Source organism: Catharus ustulatus, chromosome 6 (assembly GCF_009819885.2).
Source record: "Catharus ustulatus isolate bCatUst1 chromosome 6, bCatUst1.pri.v2, whole genome shotgun sequence".
Classification (NCBI taxonomy): domain Eukaryota; kingdom Metazoa; phylum Chordata; class Aves; order Passeriformes; family Turdidae; genus Catharus; species Catharus ustulatus.
The window spans coordinates 8,718,480-8,740,650 of record NC_046226.1 but is presented as its reverse complement, the minus strand read 5'-3'; the positions used below and the strand labels follow the sequence as shown (position 1 = coordinate 8,740,650).

Sequence of the window (22,171 nt, the reverse complement as noted above, 5' to 3'; positions counted from 1 at the left end):
GGGGGTGGAACTAGATGATCTTTATGGTTCCTTCCATCCCCTTAACATTCTATGATTCTGTGATAAAACGAAGAAATGAAATGAAGAACATCTCAATCTACAGGTGGTTAGACAGCCAAGTACACTTCACTTACAACCCATTTCCTAAGTGTTTTGCTGTGTCTTCTTTCCTGTACTAAGTAGAATATGGAGAAATACGGGATAAGAAAACACTATAATGAAGCATGCCTGCACTTCTGGAGAGAGGATCTTGTGAGTAAAGTGGTGATTGCAGCTGTCTTGGCCACAGAGGACACAAAGAAATTGAGTTTAAAATCGCTGTTGAAAGGAGGAAAAGGGGCAGCAAAGCTTCAGTTCTGGACAGGAGAAGAGCTGACTTCAGGTTGCTCAGTGAGTAAAGTCTCCTGGGAAAATGTTTTTGTATTTGAAGGGATGGTCCTGCTCTGCTCTGTGCTGGGGCAGCCTCACCTGGAGTCCTGTGAGCAGTTTTGAGCGCTACAATAAAAAAATACATGAGAGAGCATCCAAAGGAGGCCACAAGGATGATGAAGGGTCTGGAGGGGAAGTTGTATGAGGAGGGGCTGAAGCCACTTGGTCTGTTCAGCCTGGAGGAGACTGAGGGGAGAGCTCATTGTGCCCTTCAGCATCCTCATGAGGGGCAGAGGAGGGGCAGGTGCTGATCTCTTCACTCTCGTGGCCAGTGACAGGAGCTGAGGAAATGGCTGGAGCTGAGTGATGAGGGGTTTAGGTTAGAGATTAGGAAAAGGCTTTTCACCCAAAGGGTGTTTGAGCACTGGAACAGACTCCCCAGAGCCACAACCCCAAGCCTGACAGAGTTTAACAAGCCTTTGGACAATACTTCTAGGCACAGGATGATTCTTGGGGTGTCCTGTGCCGGGCCAGGAGTGGGATTCAAGGATCCTGACAGATTCCTTCCAACTCAACATATCCTGTGATTCAACATGGGATTGTAACCACTACCCCTGTATTTAGAAACTCTGCTGTCAATTAAGCATCCACCTCAGCACACAGTGAAGTACATGCAAACTTTTGCAAATTTAAGCTGGGATTTTCTGAATCAGAAGTGTCAGTAATTCAGGCTACACAAGTTATTATTTGTATGGTGAGTTTATTGTGAATTAAGAATACAGACAGTGTTTTAATGGTACATATGAAGGCCGTCACATATGCACTCTGGTTTTCATTGTGCACTTGAGAGAAGCATTAATATAAACAAAGGAGCAAATAATTATATACACCTCCTTTCCCAGAAAATCTCTGAAGCAATTCCACCAGTGTGGCAGATCATTCTAAGCATTTTACTATCCTGTAAGTATATACATTAAAATTTATTTATCCACATTTGAATAATATTCTTTGTAAGCATGTTTTATTCTGGTATCTTACAAACATGATTTAGGTACATGTTTTTTGGTCTTGAAATTATTCTGTTGGTTTTTGCTGTTTTTTTTAAATTATTGTAAGGCTAAATATGACCCACCACAATAATAAAAAAATGAGAAGAGAGAAAGAAGCAAAGCATTAGTCTCTCTACATTAGTATTTAATTTCTATTTTATATTTAAAAATGTTTGTGAAATATACATACTACCTTAGCTGAAATAAAGAAAAACATTTTAATAACAAAGCAAAAGTAGATCAGAAAGTTCCAAAATCTAAGCAGGTGAGTATAGTTCTTATAGTACTAGTTTAGAACCCATTCTGGAAATAATCTGTGATCTAAATATAATAGGTGTGTTTTGAGAAGCCTCTTTAACAAGTCTTTTGCTATTGTTGAGCCTTTCAATGATTTACTTTCATGGTTTTGGTACCTACTCAGACTTTGCTCTAACTAAGGGCTCCTCTGCATCTGTCATAATTGTTGCCCTTGGGGTAGATATGAAGAAAGCATTATTTTTATTAGTGTACAATCTAGTACATCCATGTATTTGAACATCTGAATGTGGTACATTCTGTTCAAGTGTTTTCATAAATACCAGCCTTGGGTTTTAATTTTCAGTTATCAGAAAATTAGGAAAACATTCTCTTCTGTACATATGGATGATTTTGTTTTCATTGAGAATTGAGAAAATACAACCTTCATTTGGGTGTATCTCCACCAATATTAGATTTACCATCTTTTTCTTCCTCCAACAAGATTAGTTCAGTTCTTGCTGAAGATGTCACAATAGATGAGGCTCCATCAATTTCAGCTTTTTCACCCTCTCCTGTTTCTTTAGGTGATAAGCTTTCTTGTGCATCAAAAAACACATCTGGTCTATCTGTTGGGCTGTCTTCATCTGAGAGTCTCCCCTCTTTATGACCCACCTCTTCTTTTTCAACAGACTTAGCCTTTTTGGAAGGAGATGTGAAACCAAGTTTTGGAAATCTAAACCATCCAGTTTTATCAGCCTGCTTAGAGGATTCATCTGATGTATCAGCAGGTTTCACATCTTCTGGAACTGATTTTTTTATTTCTGGTTTTGCATCTGTGCTTGTTTCCTCCCCAGAAGATGAAAAGCCAATACTTGGAAGCCAAAATTTGAATCTTCCAGGAGATCTTTTACTATCAGTCTTTTCTTTCTCATTGGTTATGTCTTTTTCTTCACCTTCCACTGCTTCAACTACATCTTCATCTTTAGAAAGAGAAGCTGCAGTTATTCCCTCTGGCGATTTATCAGGAAAACTCTCTTCAAGTTTACTGGAACACTTTACTTCAGCAGTAGATGTTTTTAACTTTGTCAAACTTACTTTTCCTCTAGATTCTTCAGACTCATGGTGTGGTTTGTCAGACAGTTTAAGCTCAGCACTGCCAGCTCTCTGTGCTGCTACCCCAAAGCTTTCACCAGCACTTGTAGGTTTTCTCACTGATGCACCTCCTGTTGGAGATGGCTGCTGGACCAGCACGTCTAAATCACTGCGAGATTCAGGCAACTTTGTCTTGAGCAATGAGAATCCCAAAGTAGCAGTTTTGACCTCTGATGACAAAATCTCTGATTCTTTCAGTATTTCAGTAGTGTAAATCTCACACCGCTCAATAGCAACATGTTCAGGTTCTACTTTTTCACTTACTTCTTGGCCCTCTGTATAAGACCAATGAATGTCTTGCCCTGCACTTGAAAGGGAGGACTCTATGGTAGCTGTCATCTGTGCTGTTTTAATATCAGGTTCATTCAGTGTTAAAATTTTGCTTTTTGCTTTTTGAATACCCCCCTCTAGAGCTCCTGTTTCTTCAGGGATAGCAGAGCTTGTTTGCAGTTGCACTATTTCAATGTCAGTACTAGATCCCTTTGGGTCTGTTACTACTTTTGACAGTAAAACATCAGCTTCAATTGGGAGAGTTCTGAATGTGAATCTTGGTATTTTCAGTTTGGGAATTCTTACACTTACTTCTGGGACACCTTGTGTTTGGTCCACTGTTTCCCCTGTTATTCTGGCAGATGCTTCTATATGATCTAGAGCTGGACTTTTCAGGTCAACTGATCCTTCTGGTTTTTGGAACTGCATTTCTGCTGTGCCTCTTTCACTTTCAGGTGCTGAATCAGCCTCTGACTTTGGCAAATGAGTACCATCTTCAAACTCCTTGACTTCTGAACGCAACATTCCAAACTTTGGAATCTTAAACTTGTATGCTTTAATTTTACTTGTTTCTGCTCTGTCTTCTACTTGCACTTCCACTCCTGCAGACACATCCTTTTCAACACTTTTCACTTGAAATTTCATTTCAGGATCTACTTCAGTAATTTTAACATCTGTTTTTAGTGTTGGAACTTCTACCTTTAAATCTTCCATCTTAGCAGTAACGTAAGTACCATCTTCTGATCCTTTTGCTGTAGACCATTCACATACAGTCCTTTTTAATTGACTTTCTTCACTGTCTTTTCCTATGATTTTCACCTCACCCTTTATCTTGCCTTTTTTAATTGCTGCCTCTTTATTTTGAATATCTAGCTCTTCCTTTGGAAGACTAACATCTGTTTTCTTCTGTGTTGCATCCAGAGTAGTTTCAACTGTTGATTTGCATCCTACCCCTGATGTCTCTAACTTCATGGAGCTTCCGACCTTTGGGACTTCTATATCCTGTGATTTGCCTTTCTGCTCTGGAAACGTTAGAGTACATATAGGAACACTACTTGTTGAACTCTTGTCTTTGTCAATTTCTGAAGCACCTGGGTATGATTTAGACAATTCTGCTGCAGACAGTGTGATTTCTGAAGTATGTCCTTCAGCACTGCGCTTAACTACATCTGCATAAGTTTCAGTTTTTGGAATATTTACTCTACTGTCTGCTCTTTCTGTGGATAATGAAATATCTTCTTCCATCTTTGGCAAGCTAATATCAGAACTCTTCGCAGAATCTCCTAATTTTTGAATCCCTTCTTTTCCAACAGTAATTTCAGCAACTGCATGTGGTAATGAGAAGGTATTTTCAGGTATTTGCACTTTAGCAGAAGGAATAGTTTCCTGAGCTTTTCCCATACTTCTTTCAGTATCAGCATCACTTTTTTTTTCCTTTAAGGATGACCTGCCAAATGCAGGCATTCTGAATTTTGGCATTTTAAACCATCCCTGATATTCTTCTGTCTGAACTTCTTCAGCTTTTATTTCACATTCTTTTAATTTGATTTCCTTCTCCTCAAGACTCTCAGTAACTCCCTCTGTCTGTGGTTTAGACACTGACTGGGTGCTTATGTCTAACCTTGCGTCTTCAATGCCACCTGTCAGAGCTTGGGGTGTTTTTATCTTACCCTCAACTACTCCAGGATCTGACAGATCAGATGTAAGTTCTGATGCTGGAACTCCCACAGAAATGTCAGCACTTTCGTTTGTCGTTCTTAGCTGAGGTAGCTCAGCTTCTATTTTTGGAGAGCTGATCTCTCTCTCTGGGACTTTCCCTTTTGTTAGGGAGATTCCAAACTTTGTCTTCTGGAATTTGGGCATTTTAATCTTCCCTTCAGGACCTTCCAATTTAATTTTTCTTCCATCCACAACTGATGAGCTTTCTGTTAATATATCAGGGCTCTTCAAATCAACTGAAGCTTCTCCTTTGGGGAGATTAATACCTGTTTTTTGAATGTTACATTCATTGCTAGAACTAATTTTTAAGTCAACCTGTTGAAAACTCTTCTCTGAGGGAGTCAAAGAAGCATCAATCTTTGCTGAGCTGACTGTTATTTCAGTTTTAGAGGTTTCAGTTTCTACTCTGGAAAACTCCAAAGTGTCAGCCAGTTTTATGCTTATTTGTGCCCCTTCTTCAGTCCCTTCAGGATGACTTTTTTCTATATCAGGTATCTTAATTGAATCATCACCCTCTATTTCTCTTTTAGGAAGAGCAGAATCAGCTCCAACTTTTGGTGAATAAGACTGAGATTTTGGAACCTTGATCTTGGAGAGTGAAATTTTAGGCATGACAAATTGAGGCTTTTTAATTGGACTTTTTTGTTCAACTTTTCCTGCAGATATTTCCAGATCAAGGTCTGGTCCACTACCTTGATCATCGGTTGCAGTTCCTTTCACTTCTGTGTCTATTCTGCTTGTCATGACAGCAAGGTTTTGGTCTTCCAAATTTGCTCCAGAATCTGATTTAACACTTGCTTCCTTCTTTGGTGACCAACTGAAGGATGGAAGTTTGAATTTGGGCATTTTGAAATGTCCTTCTTTCTCTTCTCCATCTCCATCTTGCTTTATTTCCCCCTTGATCTTTACTGCTGGATCTGAATCCTGAATATCACTGTCTGTTTTTGAAATAGAAATGTCAGCTGATGGGAGGTGAACATCAGCTTCTGATGCCTTACTGTCAGTTTTGGTAATTTTGGCTTCAGGGCTGTAAGTCTCTGTTTTTGTGCCATGTTCCACCTCCAAGTCTGGTGCTTCAAGAGCAATGTCAGATATTTCTACTGTTGCTTTTAGCTGGGGAACCTTGACTTCTGATTTGGATTGGCCAACATCCTTTTCTGACCCTTTCCCCTTAGAAAGTGTAATTCCTACCTTTGGCATTTGGAATTTAGGCATTTTTGTTTTCCCTTCAGAACCTTCAGCTTTTATCTCTACATCACCCACAGCAATTTCACTTGATGTTCTTTCAACACTTATGTCAGGACTCTTCACCTCAAGTGAACCTTCAGGTATCATTTTAATATCTGAGGTAGAGAGGCTGGAATCAGCAGCAGCTGATTTTAATGTCAGCTCATCTTCACAGGTAGGAACTGTGACTTCACCTGTAGGCATGCTAATATCCATCTCTATTTTGGGAGCTTTGGCTTCTGGTTTGGAAAATTCCAAAGTTGGGACTGTAACTTTTGGCACTTTTATGCCCAGTCCTGCCCCTTCTCCACTACTTCCTTTCTCAGATACCTGAACAGAAACACTTTCTTTTTCTTGTTTGGGTCCAGAAACATCAGTTTCCAATATGGGCAGAGACACCTGTAGTTTTTGACCCCTAATTTTAGGGAATGAGATCTTTGGCATGGTAAATTGGGACTTCCTGGTTTTGGCCTTTTCACCATCTTTTTCTGTTGTATCAACTTCATCATGGAGGTATTGATTCTCAGGAGTAGGAAATGTTAATTCAGATCCCATGTCTTCAGATAAAGTAGATAAAGTAGGTCCTTCCAGATGTTCCTCAGTGTGAGAAGGAGCAACAGCTTCTTTCTTTGGTGACCATCTAAATGAAGGTAGTTTGAATTTTGATGATTTAATTTTGTTTTCTTTCTCCTCAGTACCCTTATCTCCTGTAACTATTTCCTGTTCTGCTTTGCACTCTAAATCTGGGCGGTGGATTTCTGCTTCTAATTTTGGCAAGGTAACCTCCATGGGTGAGAGATTTGGATCCACTGTTGATGCATCCAGAACAACTTCTAGTGAAGGCTTAGGCAACTTTACACCAAGCTGGGCATCAGAGATTTGAGCTGGTTTTTCAATATCAGAATCAGTCATATCAGATGTTATCCTTCCCTTGGAAATTTCAGACTCCACGTTGGAACCAATATCATTTTCAGATGCTTTTCCTTTAGACCGAATTCTGAATTTTGGTTTACGGAATTTAGGAATTTTAACTGTGACCTCTGGTTCAATTAAAGGTGTTTCAGCAGAAGTTGTTTTGCCATCTAACTTAAAACCGCCTTGCTCCTCAGAAGCATCTTCACCTAAAACTTCAAAATCAGAAAGATTGTCATCAGCAAGAGATGGTATTTTTGATTGAGATTCTGTTTGATTAATTTGGTATTTAGTAAGAGTAATATCCCCTTTTTGTAAGGAGGATTCCATATCAATTTTAGATGAAGACACTTCAGCTTTAGAGAAGCCAATGCTAGGAACTCGGAATTTGGAACTTTTAGATACACTGTCTCCTTTAATGTCAGGCAAATATTTAGAACCAACACTATCAGAAGGAAGAGAAAAAGAGTCCTCTGTTAAAGAATAACAAAGAGTTTCTGGAACAGAAATACCACATTCAGACTGGTTTTGTAGAGGAGCTTTAGAACTTCTGGAAAAAGAAATTTTGGGCATTCTAAATACAGAACTTTTAGATTTACCAACTTCCTCCCCTTTACTAATGGAAGAATCTAAAGGAACATCAAAAGTGGGCTCTGGAAGCTCTGGGCTAGGCAATGTAATGTCTGATTCAGCTGCTGCCAAGGGCACCGCCACTTGAGGCTCCTTGAGGCTGACGTCCACATCGGCGGCCACGGTGCCCTTGGCCTCTCTGCTGCTGGACCAGCCAAAGGAAGGCATGCCGAACTTGGGCATCTTGAACTTGCCGTCCTTGGTCTTGGTGGCCTCCTTCTCTGGCACTTTGGCTTCTCCTTCAAGGCTGAGGGTGGCCTCGGGCGCCTGAAGGTCAACGCTGGCCTGTGGAAGGCTGACGTCGACGGAGGGCAGGCTGATGTCCACCTTGGGAGCTTTGATGTCAGCTTTGGGCATCTTGAGGGAGGGCTTCTCCAGCTTCCAGCCGACGCCTTCGGTCTTGGCGCCGGGGACGTCGGCTTTGAGGTCCAGCGCGGGGCCCTCTCCCGTGGCTGTCACCGTGGCGGAGGGGATGTCGACCTCTGCGCTGGGCAGGCTGACCTCGGCTGCAGGAGCCTCGGCCTTGGGGGAGGACACCGAGAATTTGGGCTTGTCGAACTTGGGCATCTTGAGCTTGCCTTTCAGGCCCGTGCCTTCCAGCTCCAGCTTGCCTTCAGCGGAGGGCGCTTTGAGGTCGACGTCAGGCGCCTGGAGCTCCAGGGAACCTTCCACCGAGGGCAGCTTGACGTCGGGCGCCGCCACGGTGACGTCGGCGGCCTTGAGCTCTGCCTGCGGGAGGCTGACATCTACGTCCAGTTTGGGAGACTTGACGGTGGGCTTGGAGAAGACCACGCTGGGCACCTTGACTTTGGGCATGTGTATTTTCATGCCGCCGCCCTCAGCTTTGCCGGCGGCCACCTCCAGGCTGGCTTCGGCCTCGGGGCCCTGCAGGGCGACTTCGCCCTCCTGGCCTTTGGGCAGCGAGACCTCGGCCTTGGGCAGGCTGACCTGCGCCTGGGGAGTTTTGACTTTGGGCAGCTTGACGCTGGGCATCTTGACGTCGGGCATCTTGAATCGGCCTTTCTCACCCTCCGCTGCTACGGTGGCCGTCTCGACGGTCACCTCCACGCCGGGCGCTTGGATATCGACCGCGGGCAGGGTAACGTCCGCTTCGGCTGCTGCCGAGGGCGCCGCCACTTGAGGCTCCTTGAGGCTGACGTCCACCTCGGCGGCCACGGTGCCCTTGGCCTCTCTGCTGCTGGACCAGCCAAAGGAAGGCATGCCGAACTTGGGCATCTTGAACTTGCCGTCCTTGGTCTTGGTGGCCTCCTTCTCTGGCACTTTGGCTTCTCCTTCAAGGCTGAGGGTGGCCTCGGGCGCCTGAAGGTCAACGCTGGCCTGTGGAAGGCTGACGTCGACGGAGGGCAGGCTGATGTCCACCTTGGGAGCTTTGATGTCAGCTTTGGGCATCTTGAGGGAGGGCTTCTCCAGCTTCCAGCCGACGCCTTCGGTCTTGGCGCCGGGGACGTCGGCTTTGAGGTCCAGCGCGGGGCCCTCTCCCGTGGCTGTCACCGTGGCGGAGGGGATGTCGACCTCTGCGCTGGGCAGGCTGACCTCGGCTGCAGGAGCCTCGGCCTTGGGGGAGGACACCGAGAATTTGGGCTTGTCGAACTTGGGCATCTTGAGCTTGCCTTTCAGGCCCGTGCCTTCCAGCTCCAGCTTGCCTTCAGCGGAGGGCGCTTTGAGGTCGACGTCAGGCGCCTGGAGCTCCAGGGAACCTTCCACCGAGGGCAGCTTGACGTCGGGCGCCGCCACGGTGACGTCGGCGGCCTTGAGCTCTGCCTGCGGGAGGCTGACATCTACGTCCAGTTTGGGAGACTTGACGGTGGGCTTGGAGAAGACCACGCTGGGCACCTTGACTTTGGGCATGTGTATTTTCATGCCGCCGCCCTCAGCTTTGCCGGCGGCCACCTCCAGGCTGGCTTCGGCCTCGGGGCCCTGCAGGGCGACTTCGCCCTCCTGGCCTTTGGGCAGCGAGACCTCGGCCTTGGGCAGGCTGACCTGCGCCTGGGGAGTTTTGACTTTGGGCAGCTTGACGCTGGGCATCTTGACGTCGGGCATCTTGAATCGGCCTTTCTCACCCTCCGCTGCTACGGTGGCCGTCTCGACGGTCACCTCCACGCCGGGCGCTTGGATATCGACCGCGGGCAGGGTAACGTCCGCTTCGGCTGCTGCCGAGGGCGCCGCCACTTGAGGCTCCTTGAGGCTGACGTCCACCTCGGCGGCCACGGTGCCCTTGGCCTCTCTGCTGCTGGACCAGCCAAAGGAAGGCATGCCGAACTTGGGCATCTTGAACTTGCCGTCCTTGGTCTTGGTGGCCTCCTTCTCTGGCACTTTGGCTTCTCCTTCAAGGCTGAGGGTGGCCTCGGGCGCCTGAAGGTCAACGCTGGCCTGTGGAAGGCTGACGTCGACGGAGGGCAGGCTGATGTCCACCTTGGGAGCTTTGATGTCAGCTTTGGGCATCTTGAGGGAGGGCTTCTCCAGCTTCCAGCCGACGCCTTCGGTCTTGGCGCCGGGGACGTCGGCTTTGAGGTCCAGCGCGGGGCCCTCTCCCGTGGCTGTCACCGTGGCGGAGGGGATGTCGACCTCTGCGCTGGGCAGGCTGACCTCGGCTGCAGGAGCCTCGGCCTTGGGGGAGGACACCGAGAATTTGGGCTTGTCGAACTTGGGCATCTTGAGCTTGCCTTTCAGGCCCGTGCCTTCCAGCTCCAGCTTGCCTTCAGCGGAGGGTGCTTTGAGGTCGACGTCAGGCGCCTGGAGCTCCAGGGAACCTTCCACCGAGGGCAGCTTGACGTCGGGCGCCGCCACGGTGACGTCGGCGGCCTTGAGCTCTGCCTGCGGGAGGCTGACATCTACGTCCAGTTTGGGAGACTTGACGGTGGGCTTGGAGAAGACCACGCTGGGCACCTTGACTTTGGGCATGTGTATTTTCATGCCGCCGCCCTCAGCTTTGCCGGCGGCCACCTCCAGGCTGGCTTCGGCCTCGGGGCCCTGCAGGGCGACTTCGCCCTCCTGGCCTTTGGGCAGCGAGACCTCGGCCTTGGGCAGGCTGACCTGCGCCTGGGGAGTTTTGACTTTGGGCAGCTTGACGCTGGGCATCTTGACGTCGGGCATCTTGAATCGGCCTTTCTCACCCTCCGCTGCTACGGTGGCCGTCTCGACGGTCACCTCCACGCCTGGCGCTTGGATATCGACCGCGGGCAGGGTAACGTCCGCTTCGGCTGCTGCCGAGGGCGCCGCCACTTGAGGCTCCTTGAGGCTGACGTCCACCTCGGCGGCCACGGTGCCCTTGGCCTCTCTGCTACTGGACCAGCCAAAGGAAGGCATGCCGAACTTGGGCATCTTGAACTTGCCGTCCTTGGTCTTGGTGGCCTCCTTCTCTGGCACTTTGGCTTCTCCTTCAAGGCTGAGGGTGGCCTCGGGCGCCTGAAGGTCAACGCTGGCCTGTGGAAGGCTGACGTCGACGGAGGGCAGGCTGATGTCCACCTTGGGAGCTTTGATGTCAGCTTTGGGCATCTTGAGGGAGGGCTTCTCCAGCTTCCAGCCGACGCCTTCGGTCTTGGCGCCGGGGACGTCGGCTTTGAGGTCCAGCGCGGGGCCCTCTCCCGTGGCTGTCACCGTGGCGGAGGGGATGTCGACCTCTGCGCTGGGCAGGCTGACCTCGGCTGCAGGAGCCTCGGCCTTGGGGGAGGACACCGAGAATTTGGGCTTGTCGAACTTGGGCATCTTGAGCTTGCCTTTCAGGCCCGTGCCTTCCAGCTCCAGCTTGCCTTCAGCGGAGGGCGCTTTGAGGTCGACGTCAGGCGCCTGGAGCTCCAGGGAACCTTCCACCGAGGGCAGCTTGACGTCGGGCGCCGCCACGGTGACGTCGGCGGCCTTGAGCTCTGCCTGCGGGAGGCTGACATCTACGTCCAGTTTGGGAGACTTGACGGTGGGCTTGGAGAAGACCACGCTGGGCACCTTGACTTTGGGCATGTGTATTTTCATGCCGCCGCCCTCAGCTTTGCCGGCGGCCACCTCCAGGCTGGCTTCGGCCTCGGGGCCCTGCAGGGCGACTTCGCCCTCCTGGCCTTTGGGCAGCGAGACCTCGGCCTTGGGCAGGCTGACCTGCGCCTGGGGAGTTTTGACTTTGGGCAGCTTGACGCTGGGCATCTTGACGTCGGGCATCTTGAATCGGCCTTTCTCACCCTCCGCTGCTACGGTGGCCGTCTCGACGGTCACCTCCACGCCTGGCGCTTGGATATCGACCGCGGGCAGGGTAACGTCCGCTTCGGCTGCTGCCGAGGGCGCCGCCACTTGAGGCTCCTTGAGGCTGACGTCCACCTCGGCGGCCACGGTGCCCTTGGCCTCTCTGCTGCTGGACCAGCCAAAGGAAGGCATGCCGAACTTGGGCATCTTGAACTTGCCGTCCTTGGTCTTGGTGGCCTCCTTCTCTGGCACTTTGGCTTCTCCTTCAAGGCTGAGGGTGGCCTCGGGCGCCTGAAGGTCAACGCTGGCCTGTGGAAGGCTGACGTCGACGGAGGGCAGGCTGATGTCCACCTTGGGAGCTTTGATGTCAGCTTTGGGCATCTTGAGGGAGGGCTTCTCCAGCTTCCAGCCGACGCCTTCGGTCTTGGCGCCGGGGACGTCGGCTTTGAGGTCCAGCGCGGGGCCCTCTCCCGTGGCTGTCACCGTGGCGGAGGGGATGTCGACCTCTGCGCTGGGCAGGCTGACCTCGGCTGCAGGAGCCTCGGCCTTGGGGGAGGACACCGAGAATTTGGGCTTGTCGAACTTGGGCATCTTGAGCTTGCCTTTCAGGCCCGTGCCTTCCAGCTCCAGCTTGCCTTCAGCGGAGGGTGCTTTGAGGTCGACGTCAGGCGCCTGGAGCTCCAGGGAACCTTCCACCGAGGGCAGCTTGACATCGGGCGCCGCCACGGTGACGTCGGCGGCCTTGAGCTCTGCCTGCGGGAGGCTGACATCTACGTCCAGTTTGGGAGACTTGACGGTGGGCTTGGAGAAGACCACGCTGGGCACCTTGACTTTGGGCATGTGTATTTTCATGCCGCCGCCCTCAGCTTTGCCGGCGGCCACCTCCAGGCTGGCTTCGACCTCGGGGCCCTGCAGGGCGACTTCGCCCTCCTGGCCTTTGGGCAGCGAGACCTCGGCCTTGGGCAGGCTGACCTGCGCCTGGGGAGTTTTGACTTTGGGCAGCTTGACGCTGGGCATCTTGACGTCGGGCATCTTGAATCGGCCTTTCTCACCCTCCGCTGCTACGGTGGCCGTCTCGACGGTCACCTCCACGCCTGGCGCTTGGATATCGACCGCGGGCAGGGTAACGTCCGCTTCGGCTGCTGCCGAGGGCGCCGCCACTTGAGGCTCCTTGAGGCTGACGTCCACCTCGGCGGCCACGGTGCCCTTGGCCTCTCTGCTGCTGGACCAGCCAAAGGAAGGCATGCCGAACTTGGGCATCTTGAACTTGCCGTCCTTGGTCTTGGTGGCCTCCTTCTCTGGCACTTTGGCTTCTCCTTCAAGGCTGAGGGTGGCCTCGGGCGCCTGAAGGTCAACGCTGGCCTGTGGAAGGCTGACGTCGACGGAGGGCAGGCTGATGTCCACCTTGGGAGCTTTGATGTCAGCTTTGGGCATCTTGAGGGAGGGCTTCTCCAGCTTCCAGCCGACGCCTTCGGTCTTGGCGCCGGGGACGTCGGCTTTGAGGTCCAGCGCGGGGCCCTCTCCCGTGGCTGTCACCGTGGCGGAGGGGATGTCGACCTCTGCGCTGGGCAGGCTGACCTCGGCTGCAGGAGCCTCGGCCTTGGGGGAGGACACCGAGAATTTGGGCTTGTCGAACTTGGGCATCTTGAGCTTGCCTTTCAGGCCCGTGCCTTCCAGCTCCAGCTTGCCTTCAGCGGAGGGTGCTTTGAGGTCGACGTCAGGCGCCTGGAGCTCCAGGGAACCTTCCACCGAGGGCAGCTTGACGTCGGGCGCCGCCACGGTGACGTCGGCGGCCTTGAGCTCTGCCTGCGGGAGGCTGACATCTACGTCCAGTTTGGGAGACTTGACGGTGGGCTTGGAGAAGACCACGCTGGGCACCTTGACTTTGGGCATGTGTATTTTCATGCCGCCGCCCTCAGCTTTGCCGGCGGCCACCTCCAGGCTGGCTTCGGCCTCGGGGCCCTGCAGGGCGACTTCGCCCTCCTGGCCTTTGGGCAGCGAGACCTCGGCCTTGGGCAGGCTGACCTGCGCCTGGGGAGTTTTGACTTTGGGCAGCTTGACGCTGGGCATCTTGACGTCGGGCATCTTGAATCGGCCTTTCTCACCCTCCGCTGCTACGGTGGCCGTCTCGACGGTCACCTCCACGCCGGGCGCTTGGATATCGACCGCGGGCAGGGTAACGTCCGCTTCGGCTGCTGCCGAGGGCGCCGCCACTTGAGGCTCCTTGAGGCTGACGTCCACCTCGGCGGCCACGGTGCCCTTGGCCTCTCTGCTGCTGGACCAGCCAAAGGAAGGCATGCCGAACTTGGGCATCTTGAACTTGCCGTCCTTGGTCTTGGTGGCCTCCTTCTCTGGCACTTTGGCTTCTCCTTCAAGGCTGAGGGTGGCCTCGGGCGCCTGAAGGTCAACGCTGGCCTGTGGAAGGCTGACGTCGACAGAGGGCAGGCTGATGTCCACCTTGGGAGCTTTGATGTCAGCTTTGGGCATCTTGAGGGAGGGCTTCTCCAGCTTCCAGCCGACGCCTTCGGTCTTGGCGCCGGGGACGTCGGCTTTGAGGTCCAGCGCGGGGCCCTCTCCCGTGGCTGTCACCGTGGCGGAGGGGATGTCGACCTCTGCGCTGGGCAGGCTGACCTCGGCTGCAGGAGCCTCGGCCTTGGGGGAGGACACCGAGAATTTGGGCTTGTCGAACTTGGGCATCTTGAGCTTGCCTTTCAGGCCCGTGCCTTCCAGCTCCAGCTTGCCTTCAGCGGAGGGCGCTTTGAGGTCGACGTCAGGCGCCTGGAGCTCCAGGGAACCTTCCACCGAGGGCAGCTTGACGTCGGGCGCCGCCACGGTGACGTCGGCGGCCTTGAGCTCTGCCTGCGGGAGGCTGACATCTACGTCCAGTTTGGGAGACTTGACGGTGGGCTTGGAGAAGACCACGCTGGGCACCTTGACTTTGGGCATGTGTATTTTCATGCCGCCGCCCTCAGCTTTGCCGGCGGCCACCTCCAGGCTGGCTTCGGCCTCGGGGCCCTGCAGGGCGACTTCGCCCTCCTGGCCTTTGGGCAGCGAGACCTCGGCCTTGGGCAGGCTGACCTGCGCCTGGGGAGTTTTGACTTTGGGCAGCTTGACGCTGGGCATCTTGACGTCGGGCATCTTGAATCGGCCTTTCTCACCCTCCGCTGCTACGGTGGCCGTCTCGACGGTCACCTCCACGCCGGGCGCTTGGATATCGACCGCGGGCAGGGTAACGTCCGCTTCGGCTGCTGCCGAGGGCGCCGCCACTTGAGGCTCCTTGAGGCTGACGTCCACCTCGGCGGCCACGGTGCCCTTGGCCTCTCTGCTGCTGGACCAGCCAAAGGAAGGCATGCCGAACTTGGGCATCTTGAACTTGCCGTCCTTGGTCTTGGTGGCCTCCTTCTCTGGCACTTTGGCTTCTCCTTCAAGGCTGAGGGTGGCCTCGGGCGCCTGAAGGTCAACGCTGGCCTGTGGAAGGCTGACGTCGACGGAGGGCAGGCTGATGTCCACCTTGGGAGCTTTGATGTCAGCTTTGGGCATCTTGAGGGAGGGCTTCTCCAGCTTCCAGCCGACGCCTTCGGTCTTGGCGCCGGGGACGTCGGCTTTGAGGTCCAGCGCGGGGCCCTCTCCCGTGGCTGTCACCGTGGCGGAGGGGATGTCGACCTCTGCGCTGGGCAGGCTGACCTCGGCTGCAGGAGCCTCGGCCTTGGGGGAGGACACCGAGAATTTGGGCTTGTCGAACTTGGGCATCTTGAGCTTGCCTTTCAGGCCCGTGCCTTCCAGCTCCAGCTTGCCTTCAGCGGAGGGCGCTTTGAGGTCGACGTCAGGCGCCTGGAGCTCCAGGGAACCTTCCACCGAGGGCAGCTTGACGTCGGGCGCCGCCACGGTGACGTCGGCGGCCTTGAGCTCTGCCTGCGGGAGGCTGACATCTACGTCCAGTTTGGGAGACTTGACGGTGGGCTTGGAGAAGACCACGCTGGGCACCTTGACTTTGGGCATGTGTATTTTCATGCCGCCGCCCTCAGCTTTGCCGGCGGCCACCTCCAGGCTGGCTTCGGCCTCGGGGCCCTGCAGGGCGACTTCGCCCTCCTGGCCTTTGGGCAGCGAGACCTCGGCCTTGGGCAGGCTGACCTGCGCCTGGGGAGTTTTGACTTTGGGCAGCTTGACGCTGGGCATCTTGACGTCGGGCATCTTGAATCGGCCTTTCTCACCCTCCGCTGCTACGGTGGCCGTCTCGACGGTCACCTCCACGCCTGGCGCTTGGATATCGACCGCGGGCAGGGTAACGTCCGCTTCGGCTGCTGCCGAGGGCGCCGCCACTTGAGGCTCCTTGAGGCTGACGTCCACCTCGGCGGCCACGGTGCCCTTGGCCTCTCTGCTGCTGGACCAGCCAAAGGAAGGCATGCCGAACTTGGGCATCTTGAACTTGCCGTCCTTGGTCTTGGTGGCCTCCTTCTCTGGCACTTTGGCTTCTCCTTCAAGGCTGAGGGTGGCCTCGGGCGCCTGAAGGTCAACGCTGGCCTGTGGAAGGCTGACGTCGACGGAGGGCTGGCTGATGTCCACCTTGGGAGCTTTGATGTCAGCTTTGGGCATCTTGAGGGAGGGCTTCTCCAGCTTCCAGCCGACGCCTTCGGTCTTGGCGCCGGGGACGTCGACTTTGAGGTCCAGCGCGGGGCCCTCTCCCGTGGCTGTCACCGTGGCGGAGGGGATGTCGACCTCTGCGCTGGGCAGGCTGACCTCGGCTGCAGGAGCCTCGGCCTTGGGGGAGGACACCGAGAATTTGGGCTTGTCGAACTTGGGCATCTTGAGCTTGCCTTTCAGGCCCGTGCCTTCCAGCTCCAGCTTGCCTTCAGCGGAGGGCGCTTTGAGGTCGACGTCAGGCGCCTGGAGCTCCAGGGAACCTTCCACCGAGGGCAGCTTGACGTCGGGCGCCGCCACGGTGACGTCGGCGGCCTTGAGCTCTGCCTGCAGGAGGCTGACATCTACGTCCAGTTTGGGAGACTTGACGGTGGGCTTGGAGAAGACCACGCTGGGCACCTTGACTTTGGGCATGTGTATTTTCATGCCGCCGCCCTCAGCTTTGCCGGCGGCCACCTCCAGGCTGGCTTCGGCCTCGGGGCCCTGCAGGGCGACTTCGCCCTCCTGGCCTTTGGGCAGCGAGACCTCGGCCTTGGGCAGGCTGACCTGCGCCTGGGGAGTTTTGACTTTGGGCAGCTTGACGCTGGGCATCTTGACGTCGGGCATCTTGAATCGGCCTTTCTCACCCTCCGCTGCTACGGTGGCCGTCTCGACGGTCACCTCCACGCCTGGCACTTGGATATCGACCGCGGGCAGGGTAACGTCCGCTTCGGCTGCTGCCGAGGGCGCCGCCACTTGAGGCTCCTTGAGGCTGACGTCCACCTCGGCGGCCACGGTGCCCTTGGCCTCTCTGCTGCTGGACCAGCCAAAGGAAGGCATGCCGAACTTGGGCATCTTGAACTTGCCGTCCTTGGTCTTGGTGGCCTCCTTCTCTGGCACTTTGGCTTCTCCTTCAAGGCTGAGGGTGGCCTCGGGCGCCTGAAGGTCAACGCTGGCCTGTGGAAGGCTGACGTCGACGGAGGGCAGGCTGATGTCCACCTTGGGAGCTTTGATGTCAGCTTTGGGCATCTTGAGGGAGGGCTTCTCCAGCTTCCAGCCGACGCCTTCGGTCTTGGCGCCGGGGACGTCGACTTTGAGGTCCAGCGCGGGGCCCTCTCCCGTGGCTGTCACCGTGGCGGAGGGGATGTCGACCTCTGCGCTGGGCAGGCTGACCTCGGCTGCAGGAGCCTCGGCCTTGGGGGAGGACACCGAGAATTTGGGCTTGTCGAACTTGGGCATCTTGAGCTTGCCTTTCAGGCCCGTGCCTTCCAGCTCCAGCTTGCCTTCAGCGGAGGGTGCTTTGAGGTCGACGTCAGGCGCCTGGAGCTCCAGGGAACCTTCCACCGAGGGCAGCTTGACGTCGGGCGCCGCCACGGTGACGTCGGCGGCCTTGAGCTCTGCCTGCAGGAGGCTGACATCTACGTCCAGTTTGGGAGACTTGACGGTGGGCTTGGAGAAGACCACGCTGGGCACCTTGACTTTGGGCATGTGTATTTTCATGCCGCCGCCCTCAGCTTTGCCGGCGGCCACCTCCAGGCTGGCTTCGGCCTCGGGGCCCTGCAGGGCGACTTCGCCCTCCTGGCCTTTGGGCAGCGAGACCTCGGCCTTGGGCAGGCTGACCTGCGCCTGGGGAGTTTTGACTTTGGGCAGCTTGACGCTGGGCATCTTGACGTCGGGCATCTTGAATCGGCCTTTCTCACCCTCCGCTGCTACGGTGGCCGTCTCGACGGTCACCTCCACGCCGGGCGCTTGGATATCGACCGCGGGCAGGGTAACGTCCGCTTCGGCTGCTGCCGAGGGCGCCGCCACTTGAGGCTCCTTGAGGCTGACGTCCACCTCGGCGGCCACGGTGCCCTTGGCCTCTCTGCTGCTGGACCAGCCAAAGGAAGGCATGCCGAACTTGGGCATCTTGAACTTGCCGTCCTTGGTCTTGGTGGCCTCCTTCTCTGGCACTTTGGCTTCTCCTTCAAGGCTGAGGGTGGCCTCGGGCGCCTGAAGGTCAACGCTGGCCTGTGGAAGGCTGACGTCGACAGAGGGCAGGCTGATGTCCACCTTGGGAGCTTTGATGTCAGCTTTGGGCATCTTGAGGGAGGGCTTCTCCAGCTTCCAGCCGACGCCTTCGGTCTTGGCGCCGGGGACGTCGGCTTTGAGGTCCAGCGCGGGGCCCTCTCCCGTGGCTGTCACCGTGGCGGAGGGGATGTCGACCTCTGCGCTGGGCAGGCTGACCTCGGCTGCAGGAGCCTCGGCCTTGGGGGAGGACACCGAGAATTTGGGCTTGTCGAACTTGGGCATCTTGAGCTTGCCTTTCAGGCCCGTGCCTTCCAGCTCCAGCTTGCCTTCAGCGGAGGGTGCTTTGAGGTCGACGTCAGGCGCCTGGAGCTCCAGGGAACCTTCCACCGAGGGCAGCTTGACGTCGGGCGCCGCCACGGTGACGTCGGCGGCCTTGAGCTCTGCCTGCGGGAGGCTGACATCTACGTCCAGTTTGGGAGACTTGACGGTGGGCTTGGAGAAGACCACGCTGGGCACCTTGACTTTGGGCATGTGTATTTTCATGCCGCCGCCCTCAGCTTTGCCGGCGGCCACCTCCAGGCTGGCTTCGGCCTCGGGGCCCTGCAGGGCGACTTCGCCCTCCTGGCCTTTGGGCAGCGAGACCTCGGCCTTGGGCAGGCTGACCTGTGCCTGGGGAGTTTTGACTTTGGGTAGCTTGACGCTGGGCATCTTGACGTCAGGCATCTTGAATCGGCCTTTCTCACCCTCCGCTGCTACGGTGGCCGTCTCGACGGTCACCTCCACGCCGGGCGCTTGGATATCGACCGCGGGCAGGGTAACGTCCGCTTCGGCTGCTGCCGAGGGCGCCGCCACTTGAGGCTCCTTGAGGCTGACGTCCACCTCGGCGGCCACGGTGCCCTTGGCCTCTCTGCTGCTGGACCAGCCAAAGGAAGGCATGCCGAACTTGGGCATCTTGAACTTGCCGTCCTTGGTCTTGGTGGCCTCCTTCTCTGGCACTTTGGCTTCTCCTTCAAGGCTGAGGGTGGCCTCGGGCGCCTGAAGGTCAACGCTGGCCTGTGGAAGGCTGACGTCGACGGAGGGCAGGCTGATGTCCACCTTGGGAGCTTTGATGTCAGCTTTGGGCATCTTGAGGGAGGGCTTCTCCAGCTTCCAGCCGACGCCTTCGGTCTTGGCGCCGGGGACGTCGGCTTTAAGGTCCAGCGCGGGGCCCTCTCCCGTGGCTGTCACCGTGGCGGAGGGGATGTCGACCTCTGCGCTGGGCAGGCTGACCTCGGCTGCAGGAGCCTCGGCCTTGGGCGAGGACACCGAGAATTTGGGCTTGTCGAACTTGGGCATCTTGAGCTTGCCTTTCAGGCCCGTGCCTTCCAGCTCCAGCTTGCCTTCAGCGGAGGGCGCTTTGAGGTCGACGTCAGGCGCCTGGAGCTCCAGGGAACCTTCCACCGAGGGCAGCTTGACGTCGGGCGCCGCCACGGTGACGTCGGCGGCTTTGAGCTCTGCCTGCGGGAGGCTGACCTCTACGTCCAGTTTGGGAGACTTGACGGTGGGCTTGGAGAAGACCACGCTGGGCACCTTGACTTTGGGCATGTGTATTTTCATGCCGCTGCCCTCAGCTTTGCCGGCGGCCACCTCCAGGCTGGCTTCGGCCTCAGGGCCCTGCAGGGCGACTTCGCCCTCCTGGCCTTTGGGCAGCGAGACCTCGGCCTTGGGCAGGCTGACCTGCGCCTGGGGAGTTTTGACTTTGGGCAGCTTGACGCTGGGCATCTTGACGTCGGGCATCTTGAATCGGCCTTTCTCACCCTCCGCTGCTACGGTGGCCGTCTCGACGGTCACCTCCACGCCGGGCGCTTGGATATCGACCGCGGGCAGGGTAACGTCCGCTTCGGCTGCTGCCGAGGGCGCCGCCACTTGAGGCTCCTTGAGGCTGACGTCCACCTCGGCGGCCACGGTGCCCTTGGCCTCTCTGCTGCTGGACCAGCCAAAGGAAGGCATGCCGAACTTGGGCATCTTGAACTTGCCGTCCTTGGTCTTGGTGGCCTCCTTCTCTGGCACTTTGGCTTCTCCTTCAAGGCTGAGGGTGGCCTCGGGCGCCTGAAGGTCAACGCTGGCCTGTGGAAGGCTGACGTCGACGGAGGGCAGGCTGATGTCCACCTTGGGAGCTTTGATGTCAGCTTTGGGCATCTTGAGGGAGGGCTTCTCCAGCTTCCAGCCGACGCCTTCGGTCTTGGCGCCGGGGACGTCGGCTTTGAGGTCCAGCGCGGGGCCCTCTCCCGTGGCTGTCACCGTGGCGGAGGGGATGTCGACCTCTGCGCTGGGCAGGCTGACCTCGGCTGCAGGAGCCTCGGCCTTGGGGGAGGACACCGAGAATTTGGGCTTGTCGAACTTGGGCATCTTGAGCTTGCCTTTCAGGCCCGTGCCTTCCAGCTCCAGCTTGCCTTCAGCGGAGGGTGCTTTGAGGTCGACGTCAGGCGCCTGGAGCTCCAGGGAACCTTCCACCGAGGGCAGCTTGACGTCGGGCGCCGCCACGGTGACGTCGGCGGCCTTGAGCTCTGCCTGCGGGAGGCTGACATCTACGTCCAGTTTGGGAGACTTGACGGTGGGCTTGGAGAAGACCACGCTGGGCACCTTGACTTTGGGCATGTGTATTTTCATGCCGCCGCCCTCAGCTTTGCCGGCGGCCACCTCCAGGCTGGCTTCGGCCTCGGGGCCCTGCAGGGCGACTTCGCCCTCCTGGCCTTTGGGCAGCGAGACCTCGGCCTTGGGCAGGCTGACCTGTGCCTGGGGAGTTTTGACTTTGGGTAGCTTGACGCTGGGCATCTTGACGTCGGGCATCTTGAATCGGCCTTTCTCACCCTCCGCTGCTACGGTGGCCGTCTCGACGGTCACCTCCACGCCGGGCGCTTGGATATCGACCACGGGCAGGGTAACGTCCGCTTCGGCTGCTGCCGAGGGCGCCGCCACTTGAGGCTCCTTGAGGCTGACGTCCACCTCGGCGGCCACGGTGCCCTTGGCCTCTCTGCTGCTGGACCAGCCAAAGGAAGGCATGCCGAACTTGGGCATCTTGAACTTGCCGTCCTTGGTCTTGGTGGCCTCCTTCTCTGGCACTTTGGCTTCTCCTTCAAGGCTGAGGGTGGCCTCGGGCGCCTGAAGGTCAACGCTGGCCTGTGGAAGGCTGACGTCGACGGAGGGCAGGCTGATGTCCACCTTGGGAGCTTTGATGTCAGCTTTGGGCATCTTGAGGGAGGGCTTCTCCAGCTTCCAGCCGACGCCTTCGGTCTTGGCGCCGGGGACGTCGGCTTTAAGGTCCAGCGCGGGGCCCTCTCCCGTGGCTGTCACCGTGGCGGAGGGGATGTCGACCTCTGCGCTGGGCAGGCTGACCTCGGCTGCAGGAGCCTCGGCCTTGGGCGAGGACACCGAGAATTTGGGCTTGTCGAACTTGGGCATCTTGAGCTTGCCTTTCAGGCCCGTGCCTTCCAGCTCCAGCTTGCCTTCAGCGGAGGGCGCTTTGAGGTCGACGTCAGGCGCCTGGAGCTCCAGGGAACCTTCCACCGAGGGCAGCTTGACGTCGGGCGCCGCCACGGTGACGTCGGCGGCCTTGAGCTCTGCCTGCGGGAGGCTGACCTCTACGTCCAGTTTGGGAGACTTGACGGTGGGCTTGGAGAAGACCACGCTGGGCACCTTGACTTTGGGCATGTGTATTTTCATGCCGCTGCCCTCAGCTTTGCCGGCGGCCACCTCCAGGCTGGCTTCGGCCTCGGGGCCCTGCAGGGCGACTTCGCCCTCCTGGCCTTTGG

At 56.1% G+C, this 22,171-nt stretch overlaps 1 protein-coding gene across 1 annotated transcript in view; it reads right to left on the bottom strand.

The window, feature by feature from the left end:
* Nucleotides 1-1,112: 1,112 nt before the first annotated feature.
* The window catches only part of LOC116997305 (protein AHNAK2), a 74,189-nt gene continuing 53,130 nt past the window's right edge, over nucleotides 1,113-22,171 (bottom strand). The window contains exon 10 of the mRNA XM_042779369.1: nucleotides 1,113-21,998. Within this exon, the coding sequence (XP_042635303.1) occupies nucleotides 2,100-21,998 (19,899 nt within the window). The 3' untranslated portion in view covers nucleotides 1,113-2,099. The remainder of the gene's footprint in view (nucleotides 21,999-22,171) is intronic.